This window comes from Serinus canaria, chromosome 5, assembly GCF_022539315.1.
Source record: "Serinus canaria isolate serCan28SL12 chromosome 5, serCan2020, whole genome shotgun sequence".
Lineage (NCBI taxonomy): Eukaryota > Metazoa > Chordata > Aves > Passeriformes > Fringillidae > Serinus > Serinus canaria.
The window spans coordinates 60234343-60253663 of NC_066319.1; the positions used below are offsets into that span (position 1 = coordinate 60234343).

General features: G+C 45.7%; 1 protein-coding gene across 1 annotated transcript; it reads left to right on the forward strand.

The window, feature by feature from the left end:
- The first annotated feature begins 1113 nt into the window (after positions 1 to 1113).
- SAV1 (salvador family WW domain containing protein 1) lies at positions 1114 to 19087 on the forward strand. Its single transcript, XM_009101600.4, has 5 exons — positions 1114 to 1375; positions 3848 to 4288; positions 11139 to 11409; positions 13240 to 13383; positions 17935 to 19087. Exons 1-5 carry the CDS (start codon positions 1282 to 1284, stop codon positions 18146 to 18148), a joined length of 1164 nt encoding a protein of 387 aa, XP_009099848.1. The 5' UTR covers positions 1114 to 1281; the 3' UTR covers positions 18149 to 19087.
- Positions 19088 to 19321: the final 234 nt, after the last annotated feature.

Below are 19321 nucleotides of genomic sequence, written 5' to 3' on the forward strand. Positions count from 1 at the left end.
ACTTTCCACTATCCCAGGTTGATCCAAGCCCTGTCCAGCCTGGCCTGGGACACTGCCAGGGATCCAGGGGCAGCCACAGCTTCTCTTCCCATGGATGTTGTAAATACTGCAAGTAGTATCAAAGGCATACACAATAATAAAAAAAGGATGGTTTGACAGCTCTGAAAAACAGCTTCTTGCATTATAAAAATATGAAATTGGAATGTAAAAACCTGACAGGTTGTGAACACACCTTGGCTTATGTTCAGCTGAAGTTGCATCCCTACTCTTTACCTTTATATGGGAAGTATTGAGGGAAATATTGAGTGCTTGTTGCAAGCCTTTCACAGAATCAAGGGGTGGGAAAGGCTGGAAGGGAGCACAGTGGGTCCCTGCTCCGTCCTCCCTGGCCAAGCCCTGCTGTGTCCAGCCATGGGCCCCTCACGACAAGAAACACTGAGGGGCTGGAGGGTGTCCAGGGAAGGGAACAGAGCTGGGAAGGGTCTGGAGAACCAGGAGAGGCTGAGGGAGCTGGGAAGGGGCTGGAGAATTCCTGAGGGAGCTGGGAAGGGGCTGAGTCTGGAGCAGAGGAGGCTCAGGGGGCCCTTGTGGCTCTGCCCAGCTCCTGCCAGGAGGGGACAGCCGGGGGGGTCGGGCTGTGCTCCAGGGAACAGGACAAGGAGCAGCCTCAGGGGAGGTTTAAATGCGATATTTGAGAAAATTTCTCCATGGAAAGCGTTGTCAGGTAGCGGAAGGTGCTGTGCCCAGGGAGTGCCCATGCCTGGAGGTGCCTGGACGTGGCACTCGGTGCTCTGGGCTTGTGGCGAGGTGGGGATCGGGCACAGCTCGGACTCGCTGATCTCGGAGGTCTTTTCCAGCCTCAACGCTTCAATGATTGTGTCACTGTGGGCTTCTGTCACTGCCATCCCGGGGTTTCTGCCATTCTGGGGTTTCTGTTACTCCGGGCTTTCTCTCACTCCGGGGTTTCTGTTCTGGCGGGCTCCCGCCGCTCCGTGAGGGGCCGCGCCCTCCCCGCCGCGCGGGGGCGCTGTGGCCGCGCCCCCTCCCCTGCGCTGCCCCGCGGCCGTCCCGGAGGGCGGCGGCCGCCGCCTTCCCACAACGCCCCGCGCGCCCGCCGCGTCCCCTCAGCGACCCCCGGTCCGGCCCGGTCCCGATCCCGATCCCAACCCCGCTCCTGGTCCCGGCCCGGCCCGCGGCGGCGGCCGGACCCCTCCCCCCCCGCCCTGCGGAGCGGGGAGCGACGCCGGGCATGCGGGCGGTGGCAGCGGGCCGGGAGGTGGGATGCTGTCGCGGAAGAAGACGCGGACGGAGCTCTCCAAGCCGGGCGAGGTGCAGGGGAAGTACGTGAAGAAGGAGACGAGCCCGCTGCTGCGGAGTGAGTGTCAGGGGGACCGGGGGACGCCGGCTCGGGGGGCCGATCCCGAGGCCTTTGTGTGCGGCCGGTGCGGGTCCGGCGGGCCCTGGAGCTGCGCGGCCTTGGCGGGGTGAGGGGCGTGAGGGGGAGTTGTCCCTGTGTGTGTGTGTCAGGGTTATTTCTCCCTGTAAATGTGTGTTTGATGCTGTTATGAGCCCTGGGAGATGCCGGAGGGAAGTTAAAACTGAAAGGAAACCCGAGTTTCAAAGGGAGCCCTGCGCGCCTTGTTCCACGGGGCGCTCAGCGTGCCCGAACTGGGTTGGTTTTTTGGTTTTTGTGATTTTCTCTGTGCCCGGTTCCTCGGTTTCAGCAGGCCGGGGTTCAGGCCATGTGCAGACTTTGTTTTTAAATGAAGTGAAGAGCTCGCAAGGTGAGGCTGGACGAGGTTTGGAGCAGCCTGGCCCAGGGAAGGAGCGAGGTGTCCCTGTGGCACCGGGGGAGCTTCCGGGCCGCCGTTCCGTGAATCCCCGAGCCCGCTCCTTCCAGAACGGAGCGCTTGTTTTCCCCCTCTGAGCACTGTGGAATGAGATAACTGTCCCGCCAGGCAGTTGCATAAAACCCTGGGGAAGCAAATGCTCCAGGTCCTATCCATGACTCAACCTGGTGAGGTCACCTGGGCTGCGCGGATCTTCCCGTGGGTTGGGCGCAACACCACAGACACACACTGAAAGCGTGCTTGGGTTTGGTTGTGTGGGTCTTAGAAGACAACCTGAGACCGAAATGGGTTTGTTTGCTCAATAAATAAATAAATGTATTGCTGACACTTTTTGGGATGTGCTAGATTTTAACCGTAACTTATAAGAGTTTTATTAATAAAGGTAATTAATAATAGGAATTACTTCATTCTAAGTGAAAGTTATCATCTGTATTGATTTTTCTGGAGGGAAGCTACTTATTTCTATCACATTGAAAGTAAAAGTAGGGAGAGGAGGAATGTTTCACATACTGTGAAATTCTAAAGGAGAAAGTGAAATATCTCCCTGATAATTTGAGAACTTAACATGTATGGAATGACATCGCTTTTTCTGGCTGAACTTTGTGACTTTGAGATTAGTGGGGGCAATGTGAATTCTGTTTCTATCTTGGATTTCTGTGGGCATTAACATCTTGGCATTACCAGTTTGTAAGGAGAACATTCCCAAAGAAGCAGTAGCCAAGATATGTGGATTTTCTTGACCCTTCTCACAGAGAAACAAGAACTCTGGCTGATGTAGCCACTGCACAGTGTGGGTGGTTTGGGGTTGTATTTTTTTTCTTGTGTGGCTTTTTTGATGGGTTTGGGGTTGGTTTGTTTATTGCAGCTGCAGTTTTACTGGCAGAACTGCTCAGTGGGTTCCTGCTGTGGGGTGTGCTGGTTTCTGCTGCACCAGGACATTCTGCAGCTTTACCACCACATTTACAAAGGCTTACACAGAATCACAGAATAACGAGGCTGGAAGAGACCTCTGAGATCATCGAGTCCAACCTGTGCCCTCACACCTCAACCAGACCGTAGCACCCAGTGCCATGGCCAGGCTTCTTTAAACACATCCAGAGATGGGGATTCCACCCCTCCCTGGGAAGAGCATTCCAGTGCTTTATTATTCTTTAGGTGAAACATTTCTCCCTGATACCCAACCTGTCCCTTCCCTGCCGTAGCTGGAGGCTGTGTCCTCTGGTTCTGTCAGAGACCGACCCCCCCTGTCTGCAGCCTCCCCTCAGGAAGGTGTTAGATGTGAAAAGCGCCAATCACCTGTTCTTAAAATGTTTAAAGTTTAATAGTAATAAAATGGTTATAAAAATAGTAATACAATTAGAGTAATAATAATTTGGACAATTTGGATTAGGACAATATGAGACAACAGAAACAAAGAGTTTGGGATGTCCAGGTACCTTTTCTGGGCAGCAAAAGCCCAAAAAGCACCCACGTTAACAGAGGATTAACCCTTAAAAACAACAGCCTGTTGCATATTCATACAGCTCATCCATGGTGCATCAATTCCATTCACACACAGGATTCTGTCTGGGCAGTGTCAGCTTCTTCCTCCTAATCCTAACGGTGTCATCCTGGCTGAGGAGGCAGGAAGAAGTTCATTTCTCCTGATAGTGGGCAATAAATTCTCTTTCTCTGAAAGATTCAGGTGTCCTGTGGCTGCTGTCTCAGTGCAAGTCCTTTCTTAAGAAAAAAAAGTATCCTACATAGCATAGTTTCTATTTTAACATTCTTTATAACCTAAAACTATATTTACCACACCACTTAAGAGAATTAATAAGCATAACCTTCTAACACAACACACATAACATTCATTTGAATATTTGAAAAGCCAATCATAAAATACACATTTTTCACATTAGAGGTGCCTTAAGTGGGTTCTACACATGAATTTCCCCAGTTTCAGTGTGTAAATCACTGCACAGGCAGGGTTCTCACTTCTCCCCCGTGCTCCCTGGCAGATCTGATGCCTTCCTTTATCCGCCACGGTCCGACCATTCCAAGACGCACCGACATCTGCCCTCCCGACTCCGCATCCTCTGCCTACGCCCCCGGCGGCGATGGCATCGTCTCCAGGAACCAGAGCTTCCTCCGAACGCCGGTGCAGAGGCCGCCTCACGAGATAATGAGGCGAGAAAGCAACAGACTGTCTGCACCCTCCTACCTGGCCAGGAGCCTGGCCGAGGTGCCCAGGGAATACGGCTCCTCCTCGCAGCCCTTCCTGACCGAGGCCGGCCCCGGGCTGGAGAACGGCGACGCCCGGGGCTATTACTACGATCATTTCTACGATGCCCACAGGAGACGTCAGCTGAACGAGCGCCTGCACGAGGACTACAGGTATTATGAACACAACAGTGATCTTTTCCAGAGGATGTCCCAGAATCATGGGAGGCACACTTCAGGTAAGGACTCCTTGTTGGTTTTGTTAAAAATGCGGGTTTGGTGAGAGTTTGGGGAGTCTGGATGATCAGGATTGTTTTGGAGCTGCTTTTTCATGGCATTTCTGGGATTTGGGTAATTGGAATTGAGGTTTTGTTCACATATATCCAGAAAGGAAAAATAGACTGAAACCAGGATTATTTTCTTAAATAAATGGAGTAAGGGCCAAGCAAGTTTTGGGGTTTTTAATGCCAGGCATATGTACATCTCCTCTACACTTCAGTTTGGGGTAATTGGAATTGAGGGTTTGTTCACACATATCCAGAAAGGAGAAATAGATTTAAACTAGGATTATTTTCCTAAATAAATGGGAGTAAAGCAAGTTTTGGGGTTTTTAATGCCAGGCATATGTACATCTCCTCTACACATCAATTGCTGGCTAGCAAGGAATTTTATTCATTGGGGGATATCTCCTATTTTCATGATGTAAACAACAGCTCTAAACTACAATATTGCATTATTATTATTATTGTTATTATAATTAAATTTTAAGTATCATCTTATTACTTAATTTCATTGTTTGAATTGACCTCAATAATTAAAATAATTTCTTATAAGTAGTCATAGGGAGGAATGACTGCTTTGTGTAATTAGCAAATTGGCATCTAATTAGTGTTGAAATTTACTTCCTAATCCTTGGCTCCTTTCTTTTAGCTTTTAAATTTGTTTGTGAATGTGCCTGTTCCCCCCTTAGTTTCACTGGAACTTGCCTTTGTTTCCTAAAACAAAACAGCATAAGGAAGAAGAATCCATTAAATATTACTTTTCTGAAATATTTGAGTCTGTATTTGATATTACAAAAACTATGCCCGAGGAGGAGCTTGAAACAAACATTTCAAACCTGTAAATGATGTACCTTCAATATGAAATACATTCTCACCTGTAATCTATAAACAAAGTTGTAATTAGTGTCTAACAAAAGAAATCTCCTGTCTAGAAAAGAAATCTGCCAGGAGAGCATCAGCCTTTAATGCTGCTGACCTCGTGTGTGGGATTAGAACCTGTCAGTGCTTTGTGTTTTCTTCACCACACAAACACTTGCATGAAAAATGGAAATGCCAGCCAGGAAATTCTGAAATGCTGGGGTTTAAAGCCTGTTACTTGAATCCTCCTTGATTTTTCTAAATGTTAATTACTATGTCTGATCTACCTTGATTTTGTGTGCAAACCCTTCATCTCAGCCAGCTGTTGCTCATCCAGCAGTCATTAAACATTGACCTGGTCCAGGTAACAAGCCCTGGGAGCGTGTGCTGGGATGTTTTAGGGAGGAGAGGCAGGAGGGGAGATTTCACAAACCAGTCCATCAGTTTAACCTGCAGAATTAAACAGCAGCTCTGTCTGCTGAGGAGATTCCCAGAAAGTTCTGGCTTGGAAGTGGAGATTTATATAACAAATTTTTGAAAGGAGCTCCATATTTTGCTCAATTGTAGCAACATCTTCTTCCTAAATAGATTTTTTTCCTGCTGTGTGTTGACCTTAGCCCTGGAAGTTGTAAAGGAGCTGCTTCTCTTTGCTTGGTTTGGTCATTGACTCTCATACTTTAACATTTCATATTTTGAACAAGTTTTGCACAGGTTTTGTGATGGGTGAGTATTTCATCTCATGCACTCGTAGGGAGAGACAAAGGTGAGCCTTTCAGTTGCCAGTGTTTTCCCTTTCCTCCATTTTTTTTCATCTCCATATGAACTCCTAAATTCCTCTTTTCCTTTTTGTTAAAGAATTATGTGGCCCAAAATAAGAAAATTTCAGGTTTTGTTACTTCCTTCATCTCACCATTAAGCTCCTTTTATTTGAACCATCCCATGCCTTCACACCTCAGTGTTTTCCTTGAGTTACCCAAATGTCTCTGTAATTCCTTGTTTCTTTTCCTTGCATTTCCAGAGCCTGTTGCTTTCCCTGTCTTTTTCGCAATTACTTTTCTTTACTGGTCTCCATTGTTGTTTCTCTTCATTGAGATGGCAGAATTGCCTGCAGTTCCAAAGGAAAAGTCTGGTTTTAGCTGGAGTTTGTAAATGCTGCCTTCTCCCCTTTCCCTCCTCTCCCACCCTCCCTGCAGAGGTGCCCCTGCTCAGTCCTGGTGTGTTCTGGGGGGATTCCCAAGGAGATCCTGGTGAGCACGAGGTGTTCCTGCTTTGCTGTGGTGGTCACACTGAGGTGATTTTTGGGAGCAGTCTGGAAGTGAAGAGGTGCCTGTGCATTTCAGTTCTCATTCAGAACAAAGATTCTCCTCTCTGTGATTTGGAGAGAAGTTGCAAACATGTTGTTATCAAGGCTTCAGAGTGCTCAGCCAAGTGTGGAGGGCAGTGCTGTGGTTCTGCAGCACTTGGTGTTTCAGCATTGCCGTGTCCTTCCATGGGCATTTCTCCTTCAAGCCACGTTTTCTCTCTCACTGTGCTTCACTTCTACCATCTCCTCCTTTCCATATTTCCATTCAGTTTGTTTCTCATTACCAATTCAGTGCTGCTGATTTTCCTGACCAGTATTTTCAGTTGAGATACCTCCTAATTTTGTACATTTAGCTACCTCTGTGGCATTTCTTAAATTTTTAATTTCTTTTTTTTTTTTTTATTATTATGAGTGTCCTTTTCAAACTTTTAATTCTAAGAGACTTTTACCTGTCTTTCCTCGCCATCTCTTTCCTCTCTTCTAGGTTAAAGTTTTGGGGAGGTCTGTGGTTGAAGTTATACCTACAGTGTAGATTGGAACTAACTTGTAACCAAGACCTCAGAGTTATTTGTACCTGTGTGAGCGGTAAGCTGAACCATTCTTCTGTGTCTATGAAAATTGCTGAGCTTGAAATCAACACTGTAAAGGCACTTGCTGGTGGTGGATTGTGATGAGTTCACTGGGATGGCACAGGAGAAAAAACCATTGAACAGAGAATCCACTGTGCTTTTGGTTCATCTGTTAAGTTGTACCCATGAAAAATTGCAAACTTGTTTAATGTAAGAGCAAAACAAATGCAGATTATGACATGAAGCCCATTTCGAGCTGAAATAGCCAGATTTTTATTTTTCTGTGTATACTACACTTCTCTCATTTTTAAACAAATGGCAGTTCCTGCCTTTTTCTTCTTTTGTGCTGATTGTGCAGGAATTTTGCAGCATAATTCTTGACGCTTTTAGAGTTCTTCCTGTCATTTCCTATTTGTGAATTTGTGCTTGCTTGAAACATCCCATTCCCTCCAACAAAAGAGGTGCTTGTGCTCAGGAAGTTCCTTCAGATGCTTTGGAGTGGGTTAGGAAGGCCTGGGAGCTGCAGACCTGGCTAAACAGGAGAGATATTGGAACTTTTTGTTATTTTATTATTACTTACTCTTTTGACATTAAACAGTTTGTTCATCTTCTCTTCCTGCTCTTCACCCTGCTCTGATGAGGGGAAGGGAGAGGATTTTGGCATCCTGAGAAAAGGCTCTCAGGACAATTGGGCTAATTAAAAACAAATAATCTTTTGTAACATTTGTTCTGCAACACTTTGGAAATTTGGGTGAAGTCACTGGTGGGGAGTTCCTGGGCTCTGAAATTTGTCTGCATTTTCTACCCCAGTGGAGCTTTCTCCTCTGCTTTTGCTCTTTGCCCTTTCTGCTGGTGGTGGGATTTCTCTGCTGCCCTTCCTACCTGCCCTTTGCTGGCCTGGGAATCTTTGCTCCAGAGGGCTTGGACTTCTTTCCAGGCAGGGTTCCCTCAGAAAAAAACCCTTTTACTGGGAAAGCCCTGACATCATTCCCAGTTCCTTTGTTCCTTCCTAAGCACAACTTCCCTGAATGAAGAACACACTACAGACTGTTCACACTTGTGACTTTATTTGGGGTTTTAAGAGAAGGAACTTTCTGCATTGATAAAGTGCCCTGGAATGTGCTGCTCAAAGTTAAAATTGGTAATTCAAGGCCTTAAATAGAAGATACTGGATTTTAGAAATGGAAGGAAAATTAAAGCCTCAATTTCAGTGTTGATATTGCTTAAAAGCAGCAGCTGAACCAAAAAACAACCCGTTATCTAATATATCATATTATAATATGACATTATGAACAGATGAGGCTTGAAAAGGTTTTACAAATACATGAATTTCAATTAATTGTTGACCATCCTTGAGATTTGATAGTGTCTCTCCAGAGAGTGCTGTTCCCTAAGCAGGGGAAAGGAGACATTTGGAAAAAGAGGATAATTGAAACAACTTTACTTCTTGGGAAAGCAGGGAGAAGGAGAGTTTTTGTCTTGTTTACAGCTGGAAGAGTGTGGGAGCAAGAAAACCCTGAGAGTTGAACATGCTCAGTTTATCTCCTGGTAGGGATCACATCCTCCATGCCAGGAAAATCCCAATTTTACACCAAATGTTTGTATAAAAACTGTTCAGCTTTTCTATTTGGGATCCATTAATCTGGTGCCAGCCCTCAATCCAGGGAATATTGCAGGAAAATCCTGTGTGGAGCTTTGGGCTGCTGTGAAAATCCTTTGGGGCTCAGGCTTTACCTGGAATTGAAATGCAGAAAATGTCATTCCTGGAAATTTGCCATGGAAAAGGCAGTCCATGGATTTAGGCTGTCTTGGAATTTTCTTTATGTTATACTTGGGAAGAGATCACAGAGGAATTTACTCTCCAAGGGTTGTTTAGTTGAAATTATAGGTTTGTGTGTATATACATCTATAAAAATATATATATGAGTTAATTTTCTCTTCAGAACTATAGGAGGAGTTTTTCTCTTATGTGTGTGTCCATCCTCCCACAAAGCAACAGCTGAGGTTTGTCAGGAAAACCAGCAGACAATTCCTTTTGATCTCTAAAAAATTAATTTTATAGGAAAAAAAGGTCTAAATTGTGCTAATTGTTGATTTTCATGCCACAGTGGTTGATGGCTTTAAGGCCCTGTGAAAATCAACATCTTAAACTTCCAGCACAGAGAATATTTCAGTTTAATCTGTGATATAAGTGAAAAAATGATCATTACAACCAGCAGTTTATAAGTCTGGCCTTGATTTCATGTCCATGGAATATTGTTCAAAGCTGGTAATTTCTGCACCTGTACAAGTTTATTTTAATGGTTTGGCTCTGCTTCTTCATCTATGAAATGAAAATGGCAAAAGGAATGGATAAAATATTTGTGATCTGGTGTTATTTTTGTTCTTTGCATCATGGAAATGAAAAATAAGCTGTCATTGGGAGAACCCATGTGTCAGGAGAACTTCAGAGCAGAGTTGGGAAGCATTAACCTTTACCTCTAGTAAAAATAAATATCTGTGGATTGGAGGCCAGAATTTAAGGAAGAGGAACTGGAAGAAAAATACAGGGATGTGCAGGTTTTTAACAGTAAACAGAAAAATAAGGATTTTGCCCCCCAAATTTATGTGTTCAGCTCTCCTGGCATTGGTGATTGAACAATCACTGTTTCCACATCCCTGAAATCCCATCCCAGAGCTTCTGCCCATGGGGGAACATCCTGGCTTTTCTTGGCCCCAGCCCAGCATTCTCAAGAAGCTGAAATGTTTCTGGTTTGTCACTGGCATGTGGAGCTGAACCAGCTTCCCTGCCCCAGCCCTTCCAAAGGTCAGGAAGGCTCCAGATGTTTCTTTTCTCTGGAATTAAGGTCTGGGTTGTTCAGTCCCAATTAAAGATGGACAATGCTGACAGACAGGTAAGTGCTGATACAGGAGGAAATCCTTTAAGGACAAACAGTTCAGAACATGACAAGGCTGGAAAAAGATTTATGGATGTTTGTGAGGGGGTTTTGATTTCTTTGTTATTTATCCAGTTGGTTTGGAGCCTTCCTGTAACTTTAATTATTATATTATTCTGTTAGGATATAGCTCACCCTGGTTTCAGGCTGTCATTTTAGAAGAGAGAGACTCTGCCTTTCCCTTCCCTCAAAAAATAACCACACAAAAATGTTATTCCTGAAGAAAAGGAGGAGAGGGTGTTTTCCTGTCAGTGAATGTGTGTGGGGGTGATTTCTGACTTCTAAAAAAGTGGGGAAAGTGGCTCCCAAATCCCTTGTGCTGGCTGTGGGAAATAGCAACACACAAACTCTGCTGCCAGTGGGATTGAATGGATGCATTTGGCTGTGGGATGAAAGATAATTGGAATTTTCATTAAAACTAGGTAGTGTGAGGGACTGGAGGGAACTCCTTCAAATGAGTTTTAAAAGAGAGTTGAACTGAGCCCAGCACATCCAGGAGGTAGCAAATTCCTAGGGGTGGAAAGAAACCTGCATAATTCTTGATTATATCACTGGGGTTTTGTGCTTGGGTGTCTTGGGGGTGTTTTTTTAATGACTTTTCTGTACTTGCTCATCTGGTTTTATTTCTTCCCAAGTCTCCCTGGGGAGGGATGGGACAGGAGCTGTTTCTGTGGGCATCTCTCACCCTCCAGCTGCTAGTCTGTAAAAACTCTGTGTGTTACAAATGCCATATTTCAGAGAGCTGCTGAGCAGTCTCTTAGTAAGAATCTAGTGCTGGATCAATCCCAAATGTGCTCTGTTTCCAGGGAAAAGGTGGGAATTTAATCAGCTGCTGATTCCTGGCAGCTCTGGACCCCAAGCCTGCTTGTCCCTCCTCTCTTGTTTACCTCGAGCTGTTGCTGGTCGTGACTGGTTCACCTGAAGAGCTTTGTTAGGACTCAGTGATTTGTCTGGAGAGTTTTGATTTCTGACTTCAACTTTTTGGGAGTTTTTTTGGTTAATATATGAAATTTAACTTTGTTGGTTTGTTTTTGTTGATGGGGTTTTTTTTATTGATAAGTGAAGCAGCCATAATAATTTCTTAACAAAAATCATAATTCCTGAAAATCTCTCCCTAAACCCCGATCTCCCTTTTGTTTTAGGCATCGGGAGAGTTGCTGCTACATCTTTAGGAAACTTAACAAATCATAGTTCTGAAGATTTACCTCTTCCTCCTGGCTGGTCAGTGGACTGGACTATCAGAGGAAGGAAATATTACATCGATCACAACACCAACACCACCCACTGGAGCCACCCCCTGGAGCGCGAGGGGCTCCCGCCGGGCTGGGAGCGCGTGGAGTCCGCCGAGTTCGGGGTTTACTACGTGGATCACATCAACAAAAGGGCTCAGTACAAACACCCCTGTGCTCCCAGGTGAGCCTCCCACCTGCCCTGCCCCCCTGGGCTTGTCTTAGTGCAGGGAGGGGATTCTGTTGTATGGTTGTATCATACAACAGGAAAAAAATCTTATTTTTGGCTGTGCCGCTTCTCAGCGAGGTTTTGGGAGAGGTTCGGGGTTTGTCTCGTGTTTCTGGAGTTTGGAGCAGGATCTTGCTGTTCAGTCCAACAGAGCAGCTCTGCCAGGAAAACAGCAAAGGTGATGAGAAGAGAATTGAGCTGTACACTGAAAGTCTGATGTGCCTGGAGGTGCTCTTGACATCTGAAATGTGAATTAAGTCTTGTCTGGGATGAAAATGGGTATTTCAGCCACTCAAAATTTCAAAGTAAAATAAAATTAATACACACCAAATCCAATCTTAATTGTTAGTACACACCAAATTATCAGTTTATTGTAAATACACACCAAATCCAATGTCAATTATTAACATACACCAAATCCAACTGTTAATTGTCAATATGCACCAAATCCAATATTAATTGTTAACACACACAGTTAATTGTAAACACACACCAAATCCAACTGTTAATTGTTAATATACACCAAATCTAACAGTTGATTGTCAATATCCAGCAAATTAACAGTAAATACACACCAAATCCAGTGCTAATTGGTAATATACACCAAATCCAACTGTTAATTGTTAATACACATCACATTAACAGTTTATTATAAATACACACCAAATCCAATCTTAATTGTCAATATGCACCAAATCCAACTGTTAATTGTTAATACACATCAAATTAACAGTTCATACAGACCAAATCCAATGATAATTGTTAAATTGTTCATTCAGATTGTTAGTTTCTGCTGTTCAGTCTGTTTTGCTGATACCCAGGAAGAGAAAGTTCTTCATCTTGTGGCACAAAAGATAAATATAAGGGGATATCTTTAAATGGAGTAATTCTGATCAACCGCTGCCTGAATACATCTGTTCTGACATGTTAAATGGATTATATGAATGAATACTTTTAAAATGTTTTAAAAGCAGCTCCAGTGCTTTGTTGTGCTCTGGTGTGTGTGGGGCTGAGGTGAATTTCACCAGAACAGCAGCTGCTCTTGCTGAGTGCAGACCCCAGAGAGGCTGCAGCAGCAGCCTTGGCAGTGGTGAGTGTGTGTGTGATGGTCAGAACTGGTGAGTGTGTGCACAGTGCTCACAACTGGTGAGTGTGTGATGCTCAGAGCTGGTGAGTGTGTGCACTGTGCTCAGAGCTGGTGAGTGTGTGCCCAGTGCTCAGAGCTGGTGAGTGTGTGTGTGATGCTCAGAGCTGGTGAGTGTGTGCCCAGTGCTCAGAACTGGTGAGTGTGTGATGGTCAGAGCTGGTGAGTGTGTGCCCAATGCTCAGAGCTGGTGAGTGTGTGCCCAGTGCTCAGAGCTGGTGAGTGTGTGCCCAGTGCTCAGAGCTGGTGGGTGTGTGCACAGTGCTCAGAGCTGGTGAGTGTGTGCCCAGTGCTCAGAGCTGGTGGGTGTGTGCCCAGTGCTCAGAGCTGGTGAGTGTGTGATGCTCAGAGCTGGTGAGTGTGTGCCCAGTGCTCAGAGCTGGTGAGTGTGTGCCCAGTGCTCAGAGCTGGTGGGTGTGTGCCCAGTGCTCAGAGCTGGTGAGTGTGTGCCCAGTGCTCAGAGCTGGTGAGTGTGTGCCCAGTGCTCAGAGCTGGTGGGTGTGTGCCCAGTGCTCAGAGCTGGTGGGTGTGTGCCCAGTGCTCAGAGCTGGTGGGTGTGTGCCCAGTGCTCAGAGCTGAGTGGCTGCAGGCTGTGCAGAGTGCTGGAGGTGACCTTGCTCTCGCTGTCCCTGTCCTTGCAGCGTGCCCCGTTACGATCAGCCGCCCCCCGTGTCCTACCAGCCGCAGCCCCCGGAGAGGAGCCAGGCCCTGCTGGTCCCTGCCAACCCCTACCACAGTGCTGAGATCCCTGACTGGCTGCAGGTCTATGCCAGGGCTCCTGTCAAGTGAGATTCTGCCTTTTTTTTTTCTTCTTATAACTCTGAAAATGAAAAAAAAATTGAATTTCTGTGACTGACAGCAGAGCTTGTGCTGTGTTTGCTTTTTAGGGCTGGGGTTGACAGCATGAGGGAGTTGTACCAAGTGTTTATCACATTGATTTGCTTTCTTGCAGGCATTACTTGAAGTGATCACTTTGTGCAGCTCCCACAGCTGGCAGAAGGCTCTGTCAGAGGGTGAAGGATGTGTTTTGCTTTCAGAGTATTTACAAGAGTGGTACCACGTGCTCAGAAAATATGTGAAACATTTCTAGGGTGGAACTTCCTCATGTCTCTTTTATTTCTGTTTAAACAGCACAGCTTTTCCTTCACCTTAAGAGTTTTTAATCACAGAATCATGAAATTGTTTGGGTTGGAAGGAACTTAAAAATCATCCAGTCCCACCCTTGCCATGGCAGGGACATCTCCCACTGTCCCAGGCTGCTCCAGCCCCAATGTCCAGCCTGGCCTTGGGCACTGCCAGGGATCCAGGGGCAGCCACAGCTGCTCTGGGAATTCTGTGCCAGGGCCTCCCACCCTCCCAGAGTGCCACTTCTTCCTAATATCCAACTAAATTTACCTTTTTCCAGCTTTAAGCCATTTGTGAAAGCCCATTTCCAAACACAAGCCCCAGCTTTTGGGGTCAGTCCCATCAAATGATCTCATTCAGACCATCCTGAATCCCCTTGTCCTTCCCTCCATCCCTTGTCCAAAGTCCCTTTCCAGCCCCTTTGGAGCCCCTTTAGGCCAAGTGCTGGCTGACATCTATATTTCTCTTTCTATATTTCTGTTCAAGAAATTGAATTAAAACCTAAAGGGTAATAAAAAGTCATTTTGTCAGAAAAACTGCTGCAGGAACAGGGAGTCTCCTCCAAAAAAAGGTTTGAGTCAGCATAAAGAAATGAGATTTTCTAATGGGTGCAGCTCTGCAGAGCAGTAACACTGAATAGAAAGCAATAAAAACCCCAAATGTGGTGTAATAATTATTAAATCATGTGCTGTTCATAAGGACAATATGGAGAAACTCAATTTTCCAGCAGTGAGGACAGCCTGGAACTGCAAATTCAAGCTGTGGTGTTCAGTGACTTCCACTAAAAAAATTCCTTGTTTTTATTACCTGCTCCTAGTGACTACAATTTGAATGAGTTTTATTACTGCTTGTGACTGCTGGGTTTGCCAGCAGCCCATAAAATTGAAATTGCCCTAAAATCCCCCAGAACACTGAGGCTCCACACTCAGTTCCTGCAGCCTGGAGGATTTGTTTCCTAGAAATCCTTCCACTCCTTACTGAGGTCTTGGGCACATCCAGACAATGGAAATTGAAATAGCTCAGCCTGTGTTGTGTGGATCATTTTGGGTGTTTTCTTGAAAGTTTTGAAACAAACATAAAACAAACTAAACAATTCATCAGGGATTTCTTTGTAGCAAATAGGCTGAGAGAAATTTTTCAGTTTTTAATTATCAGCACAGTTTTGCACTGAAATCATTGGTTTTATTTTGTCATGATCTGTTCCTTACCCCTGGCTCTGTAAATCCATTTAGCTGTAAAGCCCAGTTGTTTTGGTTGAGAGGAGTAGATAATTATGGGAAAAATAAAAATATTCGATTTTGTTTTAATAAATTCCTCTAGAGGATAAGAATTAGGATTAGAAAAAGCCTGACAGAGAGTCCAGGAGGTGTTAACCAAAATACTCTTTGTTTATAGGCAAAAATTCCTTCCTGTGAGGGCGGGGAGGCTCCTGGTGAGTGGGAAGGGAGAGGAGGGAAAGGTGTTGTCCTTGTGAGCTCAGCAGTCCAGAGGTGCTCCCAAAGGTGTGCCTGGAAACTTCAGCCCTCTTTGACAGCACTGAGCTCGAACTCCACACAGCTGCAGTTTGTTATTTCTTCTTTTTTGGGGAGAAAAAAATGATTTTAGCAGTGCAGCCCTGTCAGGATTGGGGAACTTTAGCACAGAAGCTGTGATAAGTTTTAGTGGAATTCTTAAAATTCCTCAGAGCATCTCTGGAAGTCACCTGCACGTCCTGGTGCTTCTGTGATGCCTCTGGAATGTGACTTCCAGTGGAGAATGCAGTTTATTTCCAGAAATGCTCTGAGATTCCAGCCTCAGCTTCCAGCCAGGTGAATCCATCATCTCCTGTGCCTCAGCTGCATCAGTGACTCCATTATTCCACGAGTTCCTCCTGGTCTGGAACAGGCAGAGCAGTCAGCTCCCCATTTCCAAGCTCAGGAAATCAGATTTTGGGTGGGCTGTGTGAGGGAAAAGCAGGAAAGGAGAGTAGGGCAGTGAGGGTGGAACCACAGCAGGGTTGGCACTGAATACCCACTGTAGATTATTGCTGCTAATTAACCAGGAGGGGTTAATTGGAGAACACTGGGGACAGCTGATGGGGAGGGCAGGCCAGCAGTGCCCCATCTCTGGGAGGGACCTGAGCTGCTGAAATCATTCATTCATTCATTTCTCTGTGTTACTCTGATTTTAACAGATGTTTTACAGTAAATATTCCAGCTGGGTTGTGAATGGAATTGCTGTTCAATGCTTCCAAAATGCATTTCCATGGAATCCCAGAGTGGTTTGGTGTGGAAGGGACTTCAGAACCATCCCATCCCACCCCTGCCATGGCAGGGACATCTCAGGTGTTGCAAGCTCTGTCCAACCTGGCCTGGGACACTTCCAGGGGCAGCCACAGCCAGGAATTCCTTCCCAATCTCTCATCTAACCCAGATGAAGCCATTCCCTGGCTCCTGTCCCTCCATCCCTTGTCCCCAGTCCCTCTCCAGCTCTCCTGGAGCCCCTTCAGGCCCTGCCAGGGGCTCTGAGCTCTCCCTGGAGCCTTCTCCTCTCCAGGTGAGCTCCCCCAGCTCTCCCAGCTGGGTTTTCCTGTGCTGGTTTATCCTGGTCACTCCAGGGTATCTCCTGTGTCCCTGCAGGGACTGGGATGTGTTACAGGAGCTTCTCTCAGCCAGGTCTGGTAGGCTCTCAGAGGTCTCCAGCACACCCAGGACAGCTCAGCTGCCCTTGGAGGCATAAAAATCAGCAGGATGGCTTCTGTGGTAGTGTTGAAACAAAAAGGTTTTAATGAAAGGCAAAATAACAGAGAAAAACCGAGCCAGGTGTAGGAGAGGAGGTCCTTGCCCCTGGTGAAACACCTCACAACAGGGATTTGTTTCTTTGTTCTCTTCTTTTTCTAGTAAATTGCCCAGGTGGGACATTTTGGCTCCTGTCCAATTGTCTGTCCTTAAGTTTGAGGTGAAGTCCCCCAGGTTCTATGAGATGTCTTTTCACCTCACTGAGGAGAGAAACTTCTGGGCTTATTTCCTTTTTGAGGGACACAGGGGAGTTTTGTCACTCGGTCAGCAGGGGACACACTCCTGTAGTGATGTTTCTCCAGCCCATTCCCAAACACACCCCCAGCTTTTGGGCCCAATCCCATAAAAGGATCTCATTCCAACCATCCTGGAGCAACCCTGCTGAGACACAAACTTTAGACAATTTAGAGATTTTAGAGGAGCTAAGATTTTAGTTAGAGATAACTTTATTGGAGTTAAAATCAGTGGGTAGGCCTGGATGAAGTTAAGAGTTAGTAGTTAACTAATAACTGATTGCTGGTCAGCACAACGTTTGGTGAGCTGGGTTTGTAATGAAGAACACAGGAACTGATCAATGGCTTTGGGGAACATCAGACAATTGTGGGGCTCCTCTGCTCTGAACCCAGCTGAAGTCAGGGAATGGGAGTTCTACCAAGGGTTCCTTTGTCAGGTTTGCACTGGAAAGGCAGAAAGGTCAGAACGAGGAGGAATTCATTGACTTCCTCATTTTGGGACCCCTCCCCATGAAAGGGACCAGGGACCCATTCCAAGGGACAAACTGCCCATGCTTAAAGCTTTGCAACTGATTCCCATGGGAATGGGATGGACCAAAGGTATGAACAGGGGTTTGTATTTTGGGTACTCAATAACTGTACAGATAAAAGGGCTCTGTGATCACCTGTGAATTGGGGTGTGTGTTTGGGAGCTATCCCATAATAAACACACACTGTCTAACTCTAAACTGTCAGAGAGTCTTTGTCCCTCACAGTTGGATATCAGTACTAGATCAGTATCTGTCACGGACATATTTTATGAAAAATCCTTTCGCTAGGATCTTTTCTCCTGAGAAGCTGAGAGGCCTCAGAAATGAAATGTAAACAATGATTATCTGCTGCTGTGGGATGCAACAGGTGCATCTGGGATTGATCTCGTGGTTGTTTTTAATTAATGGCCAATCCCAATCCAGCTGTCTCAGACTCTCTGGTCAGTCACAAGATTTTATTATCATTCCTTTCTATTCCTTGCCAGCCTTGTGATGAAATCCTTTCTTCTATTCTTTTAGCATAGTTTTAATATATCATTTTCTTTTAATATAATATAGATCATGAAATGAAATGAAACACAGAGTCAAGATTCTCATCTCTTCCCTCGTCCTGGCCCCTGTGAACACCACAACATTATCCCTGTCTTTAATCAGTCCCTGTGTCCCCCCAGGTACGACCACATCCTGAAGTGGGAGCTGTTCCAGCTGGCTGACCTGGACACGTACCAGGGCATGCTGAAGCTGCTGTTCATGAAGGAGCTGGAGCGCATCGTGAAGCTCTACGAGGCCTACAGGCAGGCGCTGCTGACGGAGCTGGAGCAGCGGCAGCAGCGGCAGCAGTGGTACGCGCAGCAGCACGCGCAGCAGCACGCCGCCAACTACTGAGCTCCCTGCCCGCCCCACGCCCGCTCTCCAAGGAAAAGTGCTTCTGGTTGAAAAGGCAGCTTATTTTTGTTGACGTTGCACCTTTGTTATTATCCTCTTGAATATTTTTCTACATGTATTATGTGTTGTTTATAAAAAGTGGAAATTGTTTGTTAATCTTTTTTGGCCTTGCCGGGAGTAGTTTGTTATCCTGAGAAACCAGCAAGTTCCGTGGGTCCCCTGATCCTCGATCCCTTTCCTGCAGCCAGCTGCAGTATTAAAGCTGGCTATGTATTTTTTAAGGGCAATAGATGCAACTGTCACATCCTGGCTTCCAAACGTTGTCCGAAGGCAGACGCCTCGTTCAGGGTGTTTCCCTGGGGATGGGGATCCCTCTCCCGAGAGAGCTCTGCTCTTTGTTTACAGCTTTAATGTACAGAACCAGCCCCGGCCTGTTCACTCTCACCAGGAGCTGATCTCACCCTTCGGATCCGAGCGCTTCGCCCAGGTGAAGCCTGAGTTGCCTTATTTTTTACTTTAGCTCATTAGTACTCCAGATTCACTCCTCATTTCCACACAGGTTACTCAGAGGGGGAACTCTTGTACCTTCCTAAAGACCAAGATCTCTAAGCAGAGTGGTTTTGATCCTGCATTTCCCAAAACCTGACCCGCTCCAGTGGAAAGGCAGCAGCGTTGTCTGACCCACTGTGCCACCCCAGGGGGAAAATCAGGGATGTAACAGCAATTAGTGGGTTTTTTTTAATGAGCTTTTGTCTTAAAGCTCCTCACTTGGGGAAAATCTTTAATTGTCCAGTTACCCTCTCCAGTAATTTCATTTGGTTCATTAATTGTCCTGATATGTTATTTATGGGTTCTTTTCAGTGCAATAAACACTGCAGACAAAAAAGTACATTTCTTGTAAATCCTACGAATTCAATAAAAATCATTTTGTTCGATGAACGAAGGGTTTGTGCGACTGATTTGTGGCCTTTCAGAACATCAGATAAACCATTCTTAGCAGCAGGAAAAGCCCCATGGGCTTGAGATGATCGAAGCTCATGGTGGCACCAAGCTCTGGGTCTGTCGGTGCATAAATGACCCTCAGAACACCAACCCTGAAATCCCAAATCAAACCAAACATGTAACAAAAACCCAGGGGAGGAGCTCTTGCCTAGGTAATAAATAACTTCCCTG